At 48.6% G+C, this 15832-nt stretch overlaps 3 protein-coding genes across 5 annotated transcripts; 1 reads left to right on the top strand and 2 right to left on the bottom strand.

Moving 5' to 3' along the window:
- Window positions 1–1025: 1025 nt before the first annotated feature.
- LOC133905379 (uncharacterized) lies at window positions 1026–4885 on the top strand. 2 transcript variants are annotated; one of them, XM_062347146.1, is made up of 4 exons: window positions 1026–1724; window positions 1822–1874; window positions 1965–2621; window positions 3734–4885. In XM_062347146.1, exons 1-4 carry the CDS (start codon window positions 1277–1279, stop codon window positions 4694–4696), a joined length of 2121 nt encoding a protein of 706 aa, XP_062203130.1. In that variant the 5' UTR covers window positions 1026–1276; the 3' UTR covers window positions 4697–4885. The 2 variants fall into 2 exon arrangements, with proteins under 2 accessions (XP_062203130.1, XP_062203123.1); XM_062347139.1 differs by having other exon boundaries at window positions 1819–1874.
- A 1669-nt stretch (window positions 4886–6554) lies between these two features.
- Window positions 6555–7983, bottom strand: LOC133909958 (1-aminocyclopropane-1-carboxylate oxidase 1-like). Its single transcript, XM_062352484.1, has 3 exons — window positions 7739–7983; window positions 7409–7647; window positions 6555–7301 (listed from the first exon to the last, which is right to left on the bottom strand). The coding sequence occupies exons 1-3, from the start codon at window positions 7856–7858 to the stop codon at window positions 6734–6736; spliced, it is 927 nt and encodes a 308-aa protein (XP_062208468.1). The 5' UTR covers window positions 7859–7983; the 3' UTR covers window positions 6555–6733.
- A 1493-nt stretch (window positions 7984–9476) lies between these two features.
- On the bottom strand, window positions 9477–15707 carry LOC133905345 (beta-galactosidase 2-like). 2 transcript variants are annotated; one of them, XM_062347116.1, is made up of 19 exons: window positions 15332–15707; window positions 15098–15193; window positions 14894–15006; window positions 14572–14638; window positions 14379–14471; window positions 14141–14284; window positions 13803–13891; window positions 13598–13703; window positions 13430–13517; window positions 12637–12755; window positions 12319–12483; window positions 11965–12134; window positions 11774–11883; window positions 11575–11684; window positions 11375–11485; window positions 11180–11281; window positions 10590–10795; window positions 10208–10508; window positions 9477–10123 (listed from the first exon to the last, which is right to left on the bottom strand). In XM_062347116.1, exons 1-19 carry the CDS (start codon window positions 15494–15496, stop codon window positions 10013–10015), a joined length of 2466 nt encoding a protein of 821 aa, XP_062203100.1. In that variant the 5' UTR covers window positions 15497–15707; the 3' UTR covers window positions 9477–10012. The 2 variants fall into 2 exon arrangements, with proteins under 2 accessions (XP_062203100.1, XP_062203104.1); XM_062347120.1 differs by lacking the exons at window positions 15098–15193; window positions 15332–15707 and having other exon boundaries at window positions 14562–14638; window positions 14894–15008.
- Window positions 15708–15832: the final 125 nt, after the last annotated feature.

The following is a 15832-nucleotide window of genomic DNA, read 5'->3' as shown; positions in this document are numbered from 1 at the left end:
TAATAAATTTATGGTATTATAGAAGTATTTTTTAGACAATCTGTACATATAATTTTAATGTTTTAAAAGTTATTGATAGTTGAAGTTTTAAAAGTTTAGTTGAACTTTTCTAAAACATCATATATTCGTGACTTTCATGACCGGAGAGATTACTTGAATACCGTGCTGGCTACGGAAAACCATGGGGGTGCAGTGACTCAAACTGCTCGTGCAAAGGAATAAGCGTACCTGCATAAGTGAGAGAGAGAGAGAAAAACAACTTTGCATAGCAACAAATTGATCGATAGTCATACTCATGCATCTCCCAAAAATAGTTGTGTAGCTTTGAGTTTTATTCATATGTCGGTTGGTACCTACGACATGTGGGTTGAAAGTAGGTTAGAGAGCAGAACCATGCCGGATGAACTGATGAGACGGCGCCATACTACCACCGCCCACAGAACAGCGATCGCGTGGTCAAAACAGTGGAAAACATGTCCCGTTTACAAATCGGAATCAAGTGCTGCGACTGGAGGGGATCGCAATAATATGTTATCTTATGCCCTCAGGTCTATTTGCCTGCATTGGCACGCAGCACGCTTGTCACTGACTGACTTGCGCGACAAATGGCATCTAGATTGTCGCCGGTGAAGACAAAGATAATTTAGCCCAAGCAAGCATTGTTGCTCTAGGCATCCAGGGCAAAGAGCAGTGATCAGATCAGCCACTGGCAAACCCTCGTGTCAGATAGACAACATGGATCGCAGGATCTGCAACGCCACGAGAAAATTTCCATCCCTTGCTTTTTAAAATTCACCCGAGCAGAACATGGTTTCGTGACCCACGGTATTGCATCCCCTCGGACACAATTATAATATCCTCTGTCATTTCTACACCGGGAAAAATAATATGCAAAACTCTTCTTTTTTTTTTGCAAGAGCAACGAAATTCGTGGAAACCTGCCGATTATTCCACGTCATGCAACAACCAGTTCCAAGTACCAATCTCCGCGTCTTGGCAGTGTACATAAAGCAGTGTGCACCCAAGCAAGATTGCACCCTCCCAAGAAGTTCAGCTCAAATAAAGTCAATTGCAGGGAGAGCCATCCATCCATCCTCCTCTGCTTTTCTTGTGGGGCTCTTTTTGATGCTTTCTTCTCCGTCCGCACCCATCTTCCATCCACGCAAACAAGGAATCAAATCATAATCTTAATTTCCTTGCACCAGTTCTCCTCATTTTTTTTGTTTTGTTTTTCTTTCTTTGACCAAAATTGCTGTCGAAGTTGACATATATACCCATGGGGCCGCCACCGCCGCCTCCACCACCTCCTCAAGGGCTCTGTTTCTCTGCCCCCTGGCCATGGGGAATCGGGGAGCACAAGCAGAGCTTGCCCAACGCGTGGTGGATTGACAGGATGGAGGGCTTGGACGGAGGCGAGGGTGGAGGAGACGGATTGAGATTCTCTCTCCGGTTTGGTCCGGGAGAGGCGGGGTTTGATCGTACTCTGCTCGGCGTCTCCCTCTCCGAGCTGTTTGGCCGCCTTGTTGGATGGAGTAAGAACGGCCAGAGGAGAGGATCCACGGTGACCATGGAGGAAGGTGGGGAGTCCGCCGCTGCCGCTGTGTCCATCGGCGCCGGCGCCGCCGTAGCTATTTGCCTTGCGGCGCTGTACACGTCTGATCAGCGGCCTCGCCGTGCTCGCCGGCGGCGGCTGTCGGCGTCTGCGATGGCTAGGCCAAATTCTGGTAAGTGATCTGATTCGATTCATCTCGTGCTCTTCTTCAAGATGTGTGACGTGATGGTGGTTTTGATTTATTTTTTCTGATGATTTGTCTGTAGCAGCGCCTCGTGCTCTGCCTGCACCTGATGATGGGCTCAGAATCCTTTCATCGAAGGTGAGTTGCTGATCCTACAAGTCTCCGTTTCTTGATCACGACAATTGTTGAACTAGAGCTGTGACTGATTCTTTCAATTTCGTGTTAAAGGACGAATCTTTGGAAAACGTGATTCACGGCGCGTCGATCGGCGCCGGAGATGACGAGCCGGTTATTGTCGCGAGAGTGGCGATTTCACAGTCCGACATGGACGGCGCAACTGTCGACGACGAAACAGAGCGCGGCCAATCGGAGGAAGAGCGGCAAGAGCTCGAGCGGCTCAGGGAGATGTGGCTGTCGCTGCTGGAGCGGGAGCAGCAGCTGGAGCTCCGGCTGCAGGAGCTCGAGAGCCTCCGGGAGCAGGAGGCCACCGTGCGGGAGCTCGAGAACCGCGTCGCCGCCGCCGCCATGGAGGAGCGGCTCCTGGAGCTGAAGGTCTCCTCGCTGCAGGAGGAGAACGTGAGGTTAAGGACGCAGGTCGCCGAGCTGGACGCCGCCCGGGCCGAGCTGGCGCGCGCCAAGGAGAAGCTGCACGCGATCAAGGCGCGCGTGCAGGGCGAGCAGGAGGAGGAGCGGCGGGAGGCGGCGGCGCTCCGAGCGAAGGTGGAGGAGCTGGAGAAGTGCGGCGAGGAGAGGGCCAGCGCGCTGGCGGTGGAGACGACGGCGCTCCGGAAGGCGAACGCTGTGTTGGAGGAGGAGAAAATGGAGCTTGCACTGCGGCTGCAGGATGCAGAGCAGGTCGCCTCCTCTGTTAATCTTGTTCTTGAGGTAATTCATATAATTGCCCCCCTAATTCTTGCCTTCAACACGAAATCTATTCAGTATTCTTAACAATGTTGAATTAGTATATGCTACTTCTTTTTTCAAGAAATACATGGTAAACAGTTGGCTACAGTAATTTATAGGTTGGCTGATTTATAGCTTTCGCAAAGAGATTAAAAAAAACTATAAGTAACCAATGTTATTAGGTCCTTGAGGTTCACATGGATGATTTATAATCTCTTGTTCTGCATTCAGTAATAGTGTCAGCATTGCCTGTTTTATGACGATTTGCAACTGTGCTGGTGAAATGCCTTTTGTCATTCCCTTTTTGTTGGGAATAAAGCTTTCTAAAGTAGAGGCTGAAATTTGTGCCAAGCATGCCATGTCACTGTCACAGCTTTAATTTGACTTAAGGTTGGCTCATCAAATTAGACTACTACATCCCGGGTTTGTTATTATAACGCTAAAGTCATGGATAGAACCTTCTTCAACTGAATTATTATTGGTGTTAAGCATGAAGTTAGTCATTTTCGCCTCTTTTGAATATGTATTTTAGACAGATTAATCTTCTTTCTCCCTGACCATCGTTTACAACGTGATAGGGTCATAAGCATGGACCTTGTTCAATAGCCTATTTTCCAAGGGTCGTTCAAGACCTTTCAAAATGCTCAAAAGCCAAAAGAAGAGAATAGTTCTTCCATAGTTCTTGCAGAACATTCCCTTTCTTCACACCTGTTTGCAAATTTTGCAGAGCAGATGACTCTCTTGCAGCAAACACTAGCAACATTCCCTTCATGCAAAATTTGAAATTCCTAAATACAGAAATTTGTCCTCTACCTATCTGTAGCTGCCTCGGATTTCAGGATTTCAGCACACCAAAAAAGATGTACTCCGTATTTCAAAACAGAAGAAGGAAAGCACCTGTAATGGGGATCTATCTAGCTTTCTTTCTTATAGGATGAGTACCATACGGCTCTACACATTTTTAAGCTTTCCTAAAATGGTCTCTTTCAAAACATCTTAAGCTTGTTCAAGTGGTAACCGGAGCATTTTGAGCTTGGAATCTTTTGGGCGTGCTATATTCTGAGGTCAAACTCGTCTTTTTCTTCTTCGCGCAGGAGGACATGGTTGAGGAGGCGAACTACCTGAGGGAGACCAACGAGAGGCTGACGACGCAGATCGAGCAGCTGCGCAGTGACCACTGCGCGCACGTCGAGGAGCTCGTCTACCTCAAGTGGGTCAACGCCTGCCTCCGCCACGAGCTCCGCGACCACGGTCTCCACCCGCCGTGCTCCGCGCAACAGGACCACGACGCTGATGACGGCAGCGCCATCGCCGGAGGCCTGTCGGCCGTGGAACTGAGCAAGAGCATGAGCTTCCGCTCCAGTGAGAGGGCCAAGCAGCTCATGCTCCATTACGGCCATCCCGGCGGCCTCGAAGGCTTCGACCCCGCCCTCTTCTCCCCGCTGCACGAGTCAGTCGACGGCGACGGCGACGAGCGGACGCGCGCGCGCAACTACGAGCCTGCGCGGAGCTCTAGCACGTCAGTGGCGACGACGTTGGACGCCTCCGCCGCTGTGGCGCCGGGGAAGAAGAAGTCCGGGCCGCGCAAGCTCAAGTTCCTGGGCAACATCAAGAAGCTGCTCCCGGGCGGCAGGAGAAGCCAATCAATCCACGGCAGCCGCGAGAGCAGGAAGGCGCCGAGCGACGAGTACCTCGAGAAGGCCATGCAGTGGCTGTCGGCCCACGACGCGCTCGACGGCGACCACTCGTACGAGAGCACGCCTCTTTCGTCGTGCGAGCGGACTCCGCTCAGCAGCGCGACCACCGTCACGACTCGCGGCGGCGGCTGCAGCGAGCGCGGGGAGACGCGGGCAGAGGCGGAGCCGGTGACGCTGGCGCGGTCGAAGAGCGACGCCGGCGCGTCGTACGGGCGGGAGGCGAGCAGGTACCACGCGCTACGGCCCGACCACCCGGCCGAGGTCGGGGTCGAGCCGGACGGGTTCCGTGCGCGGGAGAAGCGGGAGCTGAGGAGGCGCTCGGTGGAGCTGAGGAGCCCGGAGGTGGCGCGGCGTACGTGAGCTTGATTGACCGGGACTGATATGCAATATGCAATGCAAGTTTTTAGTTTGTTCACATTGTGTATACTCGTATTCTAAGGGATCAACCGGGATTGCAAAGGTTTCATGAACCGACAACATGTAAGAAATGATCGACATATGTGGGTGATGGTTTTGATCACACATTCATATACACTGACATTTTCGGGAGACTTTTCTCTCATTTCTGGGTTGATTCAGGGCAAAGAAGAGTATTTAGGGATATTAAAGCACGATGGCTTTGCTAGTATTTTCCACTCACTCAGTCACCCAAAATTACTCTACGTACTTTAAAATTGTAGAACTGTGCAATATGCAATTTTAGAAGGAAAAAATACTGCAGTTGAAAAGTATTTTATTTAAAAAAAATCATTCACAGGAAAAATTGACGCTCTTAAGCATTAGCTTGGTGGGAGGATCATTAGGTTCGATCCTTCCGGTCCAGGTTCGATTCCTGGGGTTAGGATTTTCTACTTTGCTTTGCTCTAAGGGTGGAGTCAGTCTAGTTATAGCCTCTAATGAAGCCCAGGGCAGTAGCAAATATTATGCCACTTCTTTGAAAATTGACACTCTCGAAGCTCAAACATAGTACATGTCAAAAAATATGTTCAGTTGTTAATTTTAAGGAACTTGATCTTTGTGTATGTATAGGGCATAATTGTTTCTTTTCCGTAGAAGAAGAAACTGCAAATACTGCAGAAGTCATCAAGACTTTGATTTTCTCCTTCTTCTTTTTTCCAGCAACATGTAAAAGTGTATGGCAAAATAATGTCATATCATAACCGCCGGAGTCAGAGCAGGAGAAAAGGTGGGAAAAGGGAGTTGGAAGCCTGGAACATAAGAATGGTCAACCTTGGAGCGACTTTAACACGGTGACAGATGTCTATTGTTGCTCTTTCATTTAGCGAACCATTAGACAATTTTATTGGAAGTCATCTAATGGTTAGGCGATAAGTTTCTATCATCATCTCACTCGACGACATGGGCTTATCCTAGTTAATCTCTAAGCTGGACATACATTCTTTTGATATCGGTAAATAAAAGATATTTTAGATAAAATTTACAAAGAATAGAGAGAGAAGAGCATTTGCATGGTACCTCGAGCGCAGTCAAAGTAGATGCATACTAGGCACCAACCCACAATGCAATGTAGATGGATCATTTGCGTTCGTAGGCACAGTAAAAAAGAGGGCAACATTTGTTGCTAGACACCCTTTAATTGTGGAATTTATTGTCGGACACTGGCCACAATTCCTTTTGTGGCAATTAGTTGTAGGACACCAAAGCCATTATAATACTCAATTCCTGGTTTGAGGGAGAGAGAGAAATTTAGAAATGACAACTTGTGCCCCTTAGCTAGCTGGTTAGACCACACCTGAGTCGAATAACTGGCCAGCTGATCTCGAATAACTGGCCTATTAAATGGGCTGCTCTACTGTACATGCGTTGCGGTCTGGGCCGCAGACAATCCCGCATCGGGGGCGGATCTCCCCTTCCGAGTTTTTCTTTATTTTTTATATTTTCTAACAACATTAATTGTTAAAAAATAAAAAACTCTCCTTCCCCGTCATCCCGCATTGGGGGTCCAGCAGCAGGGAGCCGAAAAAAAGTCGGAGCGGAGTGGCCTTCACAAGGATCTGGGCCGTGATTCTTCGGTAGCTCGCGAGCAGCCCTCGGTCCGCTGAGCCCAATTTCGCATAACGATCGCTCGAGAAGCATTATTTCTCCTGATTCTTATCGAAACGACAAACTGTGCTACATGCTCGGAAACATAGAAATGCGACTACAGAGTTGGAAAGAAGAAGACGACGATGATGATGAAGGGGTGCGACTCGGTACATACGAAATGACGTGAACATTTTGAAGTTGACCCAGCAAATCGGAGAAACAAACCGCAACATTAGTGAATCACAAAACACGTAACACATCAACGGATTGAAATCCTCCACACAGCGAACTAAGCACGAGATCAAAAGGAAAACCATGCAGCAGAGCAGAGCCGAGTTGAATTTGTTTTGCTTAGCCGAGCAGCTTCTTGACGGCCTGGAACCTGGCGTCCTTGTCGCCGAACTTGGTGCCCTGGTAGTAGTCGAGGTAGTCCCCGAACCTGTACGGCCCGGGGTACGCCGTCTCCCTCGCCGGCGCCACCACGGCGTCGGGCCCGGGGTTGTAGAACGTGGCCACGGACAGCCGCCGGCCCTCGGCGCCCGCGGCGACGCGGTGCACCACGCTCTTGTACTCGCCGCCGCTGATCACCTCGACCTGGTCCCCGATGTTGACGAAGAGCCTGCCGCCCCGGGTGGGCCCCACGGGCACCCACTCGGTGCCGCCCCTCAGAAACTCGAGCCCGCCCACGGCGTCGTCCTGGAGGAGCAGGATGATGCCGCCGGCGTCGGTGTGTGCGCGGAGGCCCCACACGAGGTCCGGCCGCGGGCAGGACGGGTACATGGCGAACTTGGTGCCCACGAACGGCGGCGCGAAGGTGTCCGCGACGTGGCCGCCGGGGAGGCCCAGGTTGAGGCTCATGCACTCCGCCAGCCGCTCCGCGAGGGGCACCATCTGGGCGATGTACGCGTCCAGCGTCTCTCTGCACGCACGTACATCGATCAATGGAGCCGTCACTCAACTGTCTAAGCTAGTGCATATTAATTGATCAAGAGAGGAGAGGATAAAGTAGATAAGATAAATACCGACCTGGTGAGCGGCTGGATCTCCGGGACGTCGGCGATGTTGATCCTGGGGCGGTGCTGGATGAAGTAGGTGGCCTCCCAGTCTACCTGGTCGGAGGCCTCGTCGCCGTCGTAGCGGCCGGCCTGCAGGTCCTTGGCGAGGTCAGAGGCGTAGAACTTGCTCTCCTGGTGCTCCTTGTAGTGGCCGTACACGAAGCGCTTCACCTCATCCATCAGCGCCGCGTCCACGCCGTGGTTCTCCACCTGCGTCGCGTCGCGCCGCGCGCGCGTGCATGAGGGTACGTTTCACTGCAAATTAAGCTACCAAAGACTAGAGTAGGTTTTGCTTCATTACCCAGAAGAAGCCCCAGTCTTTGCAGGCCTCGTGGAGCTGCGCCATGGTCCGCGACCTCTCCTCGTCGCCGCCGTTGAGGCCGCTGAGATCGATCACAGGAATCTCCATCGGCCCCGTCATCGCCTTGTACACACGTAGGGGACCTGCGGTGCCTGCCGACCTGCCTGCCAAGTGTTGTAGCACACTAATGTTTCCGATCAGAGCCTTGCGCTTGCTGCATGTCGACCCAGAAGCTATCTAAACCGCTATTTATAGTGGACATGGCGCGAACGTACTTCGAGGCATCCAAAATTCCAAATAGAAGGCGCCAACCTGCATGCACCGGGTGACTGGGCAGCCAATCAGTTCGCTGGAAGGATCCCGGCCGGTTCCATGTGAGCGGCCATGTGGGCGGCCATCAGGAGTCAGGCCACACGTCGCCCTCACCGTCTTGGCGCGCGAGGAAGCCGCCGGTATCTTCTTCCCGCGGTTTTGGCTCCTTGGTTTGGAACAGCAGTTTCCCTCCGGACCGGATGCAGCGTCGCCGAGCCCGGTCGGCAGCGTCGACCATTATTCAACCCTGAAGTCTGAAGGATCGAATCTGATGTGATCTAGGTGAAGACCAGGGGAGAGGGTGAAATCCAATGGACTGACCCTGACAAACCGATAGGGTGGATCCGGTGCAAGCGCGGCGGATGCACCAGCACGCAAGCGTGCCATGCCACCATGCATGTGACGCGTAAGGGATGAAGCGACGTCAAGTGGCCTCGTCGTCCCATGTTCGCGTACGCTGTACTCGACGCTGTTTCCCGGCGATCTGCAGGCTGCGGCAGGGACAAGCCTAACGCGCCGTCGCAGTTGGAGCCACGGCCGGCTCTTCCGGCCGGCCACGCATGTGGCCGTAACTGCTCCTGCGCGCGTCCCTCCTGATCCTTTTGTCCGCACGGAGACGGATCCGGATCCCCTGACTTCAGCGGGATGAAATCACGAGTGAACAGTAATTCGCGAGTAGATGAACAGTTCTCTGGCGTCGATTTACTGTAGCATAAATACTGTAGCAACAGTTCCGTTAATTTACTATATATATTTTACTGTTCCGTTATACTGTAGCAGTGCATCTGATTCATCCATCTGTGATCCAACGGTCTACAGACGTTCGAAGTCACCTGACTTCACCAGTGGGTGAAGTCAGTGGATCCGATTCCCACGGAGACTACCGGTCGGCCGGTTCTGCATGGTTTTCCGTCGGTCGACGACCCGCACACTGAATTCACCACCAAACCAGATGCAGGAATGGTCCTGCCATACCTAGGCTACTATGCTAACATCCAACTCGATCTGGGTCCAGCTCCTCGAAAGCTTTTGTTCATAGGAAGAGAGTTGGAAACCAGTCGATCCTTGCATAATGCATCGATCCGGAGAGCAATTTTGGTCGGCTGTTGCCTCTTGCCTGTACTGAAGACCGAAGACGGGCATGTGTGCTTGTTTTGATCGAGCCCCCGGGTTACCCAAAAACAGCGAGCGCAACAACACGCAGGAGAGCACCACTAGCGTCTCCTTTGTGGGCACCGGATTGATGGTCAGGTCAACAAACCGGCAGCAGGCGGCGTGACTTTTACCACATGCCAGGTCTATCAGTAGACTCAGTGCTGCTGCACTTTTGGTGACTGATATCAAAAGCAAACCATGCACTGCTCTGCCATGGTTTGTTTCTGCCTTTTTGACCTAGGAAGAAGCACAACATACAATCAGGCAAATGTAAGACACGTACACATCAATTTTATTTATATAAGTTGAACCAGTTCACTATCCTGTACTGCTTGATTAATCGGACAATACATGAATGATGGACCCTGCACATTACATTGCACCCTCCAATGAGCAGAAACGAATAATCAGAAATGCAACACAAATTTGGTGCTTCTTGGCCTCCTCCAACCGAATAGCCATTGTGCGTATGGACTCAGATATAAGCAGAGTCTCATCTGCGCCCACCCCAAACCAAACCAATGTTGTGCCTAGAGGGCCACAACCCTTAATCCTCGAACCTACAGAGTCCTAACATTTTTCTTCCCTGCCAATTCTTATGTAGGCTAATGTACATGCATACATTGATGATTCAATCTAACATACAACTAATTTCTCTAACTTCTGACCATCTGTGCGTCACAGTTGCTGTGACTTTCACATCGTGCCAGAAGGTTGATAAGGCCAAATTAGTGTAGAAGCCAATAGCTTTGTATGGCTTATGATATTTGACGTAGTGATTGAATGGGGGCTTTCTTTTTTTGTGATTCAACCGCATATAGCCTCAACAGCAGCCCTTTTCATTGTTCCAGGGCATGGATCCCCACCAAATACATCAGGAACCACACTTACCCCACACCGCTCTTGACCAATGCAGTTCTGCAAGAAACACCATTTTCGATTGTAGTCAAATACGAATTAAGAGTTTCCCTCTCGGAAATGCAGTGACTGCAAATTCTTTACCTTCCAAAATATGTCGTATGACTTGTGGGCATGGCAACCACCTTCGGAGTAGCTCCCGCATGAGCCCTGTGGTGTGCCGAAGCTGGCAAATTTTATATCAGTTATCTTCCGTCCATGATCACACTGGAGGTGGATCTTTGTATGCCAATTCTTCATCGATGGCTGCCATTCAGAGACATCAGCACATATACTTCCGGTGGTTCTTTTCACCATTGAGATTCCGGTAGGATCACCACCCCACTCCTCAAATATAACCAAAAGGTTCCCTGTCGGATTAAGCCATGAACGAGGAACGTGGTACCTGGATGAACATGACGTGAATGTAAGAGCTTCACTTGTAACCATTCATGGACATTGCTGTAGTAATATATTAAGTGCATACCATCTCTGAGAAGAGTCACCACAGTTGGTTTGGCACTTCGTCTCGTTATATCTTCCACGGTAATCACAGCTTCCACATGTTCCAGAGGCTTTGTAGCCAGGCCAATACCGTCCAATACCTTGTCCATTTATCCAGATTTGCCCTTTACCCATGCTACTCATATCCAAAGCTAATGGCTCATCACCATCCGGTGCATTGAAAAATGCCTGAACAAAAAACATTGAAGGGTTAATATTTTTAAAAGCAATGGTACTTAACCAACAAATAAAAATTTGAATAATCAGCCAATCTCGGAAACACCTTCGCAGAACTTAGGGGGAATAATGTGGTCTTACACATGGAAAAGTCTACCAAAAAGGCATTTTAGCTTAGAGTAGACCTGATTTACCAGAATTATGGCTTCCAAGAATGCTTTCAAGCTAGAAATTGCGGATAGCTTTCTTTTAAAATTTAGCTGTAATTTGGGTGTGCGTACTCAATATAAACTAAGGCGCTGGGTACACTGTAGGTTGCCAGGTAAACATTCGAAGCTAGAGAATGCCCCAAGGTTGAGGATGGAAAGCAATTAATCATGCATGTTTCTTCAATACCTTATACCATGTCAGAGGCTGCTTCTGCATTGGTTCTCCCCACTCTACCGATGAGCTTCCACTAAGTGAGTGAAGACTCAAAGCCTCACCTTTCAGACCAACCTGCACAAATAAAATGTTGTTTAGATTCATGTGTACAGCACACTACACAAAAATTTGAAGTTAAGTACAATACATAACAATGACAGATGTAACCTGATAGGTCCATTTCTGCCATGTGAGATCCCTTCTTCCGTCATTCAGGCCATCCAGTATCACTGGGCCAAGAATTCCGGCATTCCAAGTCTCAAAATGTTCTCCCACATTCTGCAGTAAAGAAAAATAGAAATTGAATCTGGAAAGGCTCCCATAGCGCATTACCAAGAGATATTCTATTGAACAAAACATCCACTTACCGGGAGACCAACCGCTATACTTAAGCAGGAAATGGAGTTGCTGCCTGGCCAAAGTTTTGCATTTCCAGTATATGTCAATTTTGGATTTTCTACACTTCCATATACAGTTCCTGCCAATGAATTGGAGAGCATATTGAGGATCAATTGACGCAGACTCGCAGAGAGAGAGAGAGAGAGGGAGAAGATTCTAGTGTTGTACCTGCTAGTTGTCCATTAATGAAGACATGTAGAGCATGACCAGCCGACATCATAGTGAGCGTGGGATTCTTCCCGTTACTTAGGAACTGCTCATCCTGAGCAACATCAACACTACAAGTGAAAAAGTAATATCTTTAGCATCTTTGGATTGCAAAGAGCATTATTTAGATCCTGTGGGATTAGGGTACTTACTATGTTGTATACCATAAGTAGTCTGTGTTATCCCTTGTCACATTTATCTGCTCCAGTAATCCTACTGTTGAAAATGATTCCTCACCCAAGGAACTTATCTCCTCATTGTATGATTGCCACGTGAATCCTCCAGCCCATTCCATTTTCATTTGCGAAATCTGACTTCCAACCTGTATAAATATATCATTACAAAATTCCCCTTTTTTCAACAATGGTAACAAGAAACAATAGCACAAAGGAAATGTTACATGAATTAAATTGAAAAGGATAAACACCCAATTTAAGCAACCAACTCTATTACTGTCAGAAAGAAAGCTGTAGATTGAACAAAATAGCTCAGGTGCATAATCTCACCTTAGCTGTGTTGAAGACTGTTGTTTTGCAGTCTGGGAGAATACTTATGGACCATGGAGGTAGGTCATAATGCATTCCATTGAATGCTACCCTCGCATAAGATACTTTATCCTTGTTCTCAAGGAAAGCCGCACAAGCTCCTGTGCTTGATCTAAAAACAGATGACTGAACAAGAATTTCATAGAAGTCAATTCTGAACAAAATATTACAGTGTTCTTTTTTTATTCAAATATTACAGTGTTAAAGCTTCCTTTATCGAAAAAAAATTACAGTGTTAAAGGACAGAAGAGAGAACAGAATGTCATAACAACCAACAACCTGCTGAGCATTGCCAAGTGAAGTTACAATGGGGTCTCCTGCAACAAGGGCTGGTTCGCAAAGCTTGATAGCTTTATGCAACTCCTTTAAGTGGCCCCATTTAGGTTCTCTCAACAAGCCTAAGAAGTGAAGGGGGAAAACTCAAATCAATTCAGTAAATGGAAGGATTATCTTATATTAAGCACCAAATGCCCCCATTATAATCATATGATGTAACTCTTATCCCAAGGATATTCGATAGCATATGTTGCATGTCCTCCCGATTGCACAAACAATTTCTTTTTCCAGTCACATATTTTCACGGTTAACCTCGATCAAGGGAGAAGACGTCCCCCTAGCTTGGTCTTAAGAGAGGGGAGCACCGAACCCTTTAGGGAGGTACTCACAACCTGCAAGCACCCGGGTTCAAGCCCGGGTGGGCAGCCTCTAAACTAGAGGCTCTACCAACCGAGCTATTGCTTTGTTCTCATCTTTTCACGGTTAAGGGCCTCACGTTATATCAAGTGTTCATAGAATTAAAACCTCTTCAATTCATCAATTAGGAATTGTAGATGACTAGAGAGTAGAGGGCAACATTAACCTCAGACAACAAAACAGGTGTAAAAATCAACCTTAAAGCATCTATGGAAAATTGTGTATATATACTGCATCAGGGGGGAAACATGCAGCAGCTGTCCTTACATGACAGGAGATAGGTGCAAACTGCAAAATACATGTCTCTTACCAAAGTAGATGATACATTCTATGTGAACTAAAAAAACCATCTTCAAGACATGGAAAGTGCTCGACTCACCATACTCATCAATAGGAGCATCATAGTCATAGCTAGTTGCAATGAATGGACCACCAGCCGTGCGCCCAAAGTTTGTTCCTCCGTGATACTGAAAAGCAGTGTCACAGCTTTATACAGCTCAATAAATTGATAAGAAGATTCAGTTGTAGAGCAAGAATCATGAGTTACCATGTAATAATTAACAAAAGAGCCGCCCTTCTGAATAAACTTGGCGACACCATATGCTAGATCCTCTACTGGTCTATGTGGGACTGGTCTACCAAAGCCTGTGAACCTGCACTTAAGGAAAATAAGAAAGATATATAAGGAGAAAAATAAACAAACTATAATTGGCTGGCTTCTTAGATAAAGAAAAGAAGGGAAATTGAATTACCAAGCTGTCCAAGCCTCAGTCCACATGGTAGGCTTATGAGGTTTATTAGGGGAGAACCAGTCACAATAAAAATCATTGCACGTATTAATCTGCCACCAGTAAATCACAGTAAGTTCTAGTTGAACAAAAAAATTCCAGCCCAATTTATATGTATTCAAGCGAGATGCGTATGATATAGTCATGAATGTTTTATAAAAACGATGAGAAAAAAGGCAAATTACCCATCTTCTTTCCTTTCTTGGACAATGGTCACAAAGTCAGACCCCAGCACATTAAAGAAACAAGGAGGAAATGCTTTCCATGGTGCATGTATTAAAGAAAGGAAGTACAGTACATACAATTGGATCAGGGGCATAATCTTCTTTGCACATGACCCATGGAACACCCGTGTTGAGCGCAACCGCCATGTTAGCTGCCCATGACGCGTAGGCCTTGGCGGGCTCGCCCTGATCCCACTCCAAGGAACCAAACTCATTCTCAATCTGCAAGGACAATCAGAATTCAAAGGTATGTTGCATTCAAATGCATGCATCGATACAGAATTACAGATCAAGAATGTATAGATTGCAAACATACCTGGGTCAGGATTATTGGCCCTCCCTGCCATTCAAAGAGCCCTTCGGACTTCATCATATCGACGATTTTCGTGGTGAACTTCTGCATCTCAGCCTATTTGGACATTCACCAAAGGGTCAAAAAAATACCGAGTTTTCAGAAATCTCAAAAAAGGAGAAGCACATGAAAGGTAGAGATGTCAACCGATTCTTGCCTTGAACGGCTCATTATCAGTCCTAAAGCTGATGCCGGGGACATACTTCAGCCAAACTGGGAAACCACTGCAACCAAACGGGGGAAAAGGAACATAGTTTATCATACTTCACATTAACTTATTCCTCATTGGCCAAAATGAAAGCACAGCACTAAATTATTACACACCAACACTCACTGTCAGATATGGTAGCATCAAAACTACTATTAACAACCAAATCCCTGTTTGTTTGTTTTTTCACCCGAAACTCATACACAACACAAGATGAGTAGACCAAAACATTTCACACAGAGTAGACCAAAAGCAAGCTACTTCCTCTTACCCGAAATTCCACTCGGCGCAGACGTAAGGGCCAATGCGGAGGTGCACGTAGAGTCCGGCTTGCTTCACCAGCTTGATGAAATGCACCAGATCATACCTCCCCTCGAAGTAGTACTACGCATGCGCAACCAACCACCACATCAAGAACAGCAGCAGAAGAAAAAGATAAACCTTTTTACAAGCAATTTGTGTATCAAGTAACTACCTGGCCAGGGGAGGGCTCATGGCCGTTCCAGAACACGTACGTCTGCACCACGTCAAGACCACCGTCCTTGGCCTTCTGTATCAGATCCGGCCACATCTGCACGCCAAAGAACAGGAGCACGTAAGAGTCACACTCCACGAGCGCGGCGGCGGTGACCAGCGAGCCCGCATTCGAGCAAGGAGAGAGCCAGGCGCCGGGGGAGGAGAAGCAGGGGAGCAAGGAAGCGGCGCGCACCTCGGGGACGCTCCTAGGGTAGTGGATGGAGCCGGAGAGCAGGATCCGGCGCTGGCCGTTCGCCACCACGGCCTTGCGGTCGTAGGTGACGGCCGCTGACGCGGCCGCGGCGAGGATGGCCACTGCGACGGCGATGGCAGCGAGGGCCGGCGCCGCGGAGGCCATGGGGTAGGAAGGAGAAAGGGAGGGAAGTGAAATGGGGGGAAACAAGCGAAAAAGGTCGCGCCTTTCGGTGCTTTCCCTCCACTGAAAGGAGGTCGGGCCACCGACGTAAGGCGCTCACTGAGGGCACAAGAGTATCACTCCCTCCTCTCTCTCTGGGGTTTTGCCAGAATTTATGGCGCTTCACACGCTTCACAGCTGGTTCCCTCTTCTTCTTGCTGCTCTGCACTGATCTCGCTTGCCTTCTCTCTCTAGGTTTAGCTTTGGGATTGGAGAGGGAAGTGCCGGATTAACCTCAAGCCCCTGGTTCTGATTTCTGAATGGCAGGGACCAGCGGGT

Source organism: Phragmites australis, chromosome 2 (assembly GCF_958298935.1).
Source record: "Phragmites australis chromosome 2, lpPhrAust1.1, whole genome shotgun sequence".
NCBI classification, from domain to species: domain Eukaryota; kingdom Viridiplantae; phylum Streptophyta; class Magnoliopsida; order Poales; family Poaceae; genus Phragmites; species Phragmites australis.
Note: the sequence above shows the minus strand (reverse complement) of the source record. Positions and strands in the feature narration are given on the sequence as shown.

Coding starts and splice junctions, on each gene's coding strand:
- LOC133905379 (XM_062347139.1), top strand. CDS start 1,277: ATGGGGCCGCCACCGCCGCCTCCACCACCTCCTCAAGGGCTCTGTTTC. Junction 1,875..1,964: donor TCAGAATCCTTTCATCGAAG/GTGAGTTGCTGA, acceptor TTCGTGTTAAAG/GACGAATCTTTGGAAAACGT. Junction 2,622..3,733: donor CTGTTAATCTTGTTCTTGAG/GTAATTCATATA, acceptor TTCTTCGCGCAG/GAGGACATGGTTGAGGAGGC.
- LOC133909958 (XM_062352484.1), bottom strand. CDS start 7,858: ATGACGGGGCCGATGGAGATTCCTGTGATCGATCTCAGCGGCCTCAAC. Junction 7,648..7,738: donor AAGACTGGGGCTTCTTCTGG/GTAATGAAGCAA, acceptor GACGCGACGCAG/GTGGAGAACCACGGCGTGGA. Junction 7,302..7,408: donor GAGATCCAGCCGCTCACCAG/GTCGGTATTTAT, acceptor ACGTGCGTGCAG/AGAGACGCTGGACGCGTACA.
- LOC133905345 (XM_062347116.1), bottom strand. CDS start 15,496: ATGGCCTCCGCGGCGCCGGCCCTCGCTGCCATCGCCGTCGCAGTGGCC. Junction 15,007..15,097: donor ATGAGCCCTCCCCTGGCCAG/GTAGTTACTTGA, acceptor GCGCATGCGTAG/TACTACTTCGAGGGGAGGTA. Junction 10,509..10,589: donor GGTGACTCTTCTCAGAGATG/GTATGCACTTAA, acceptor ATGTTCATCCAG/GTACCACGTTCCTCGTTCAT.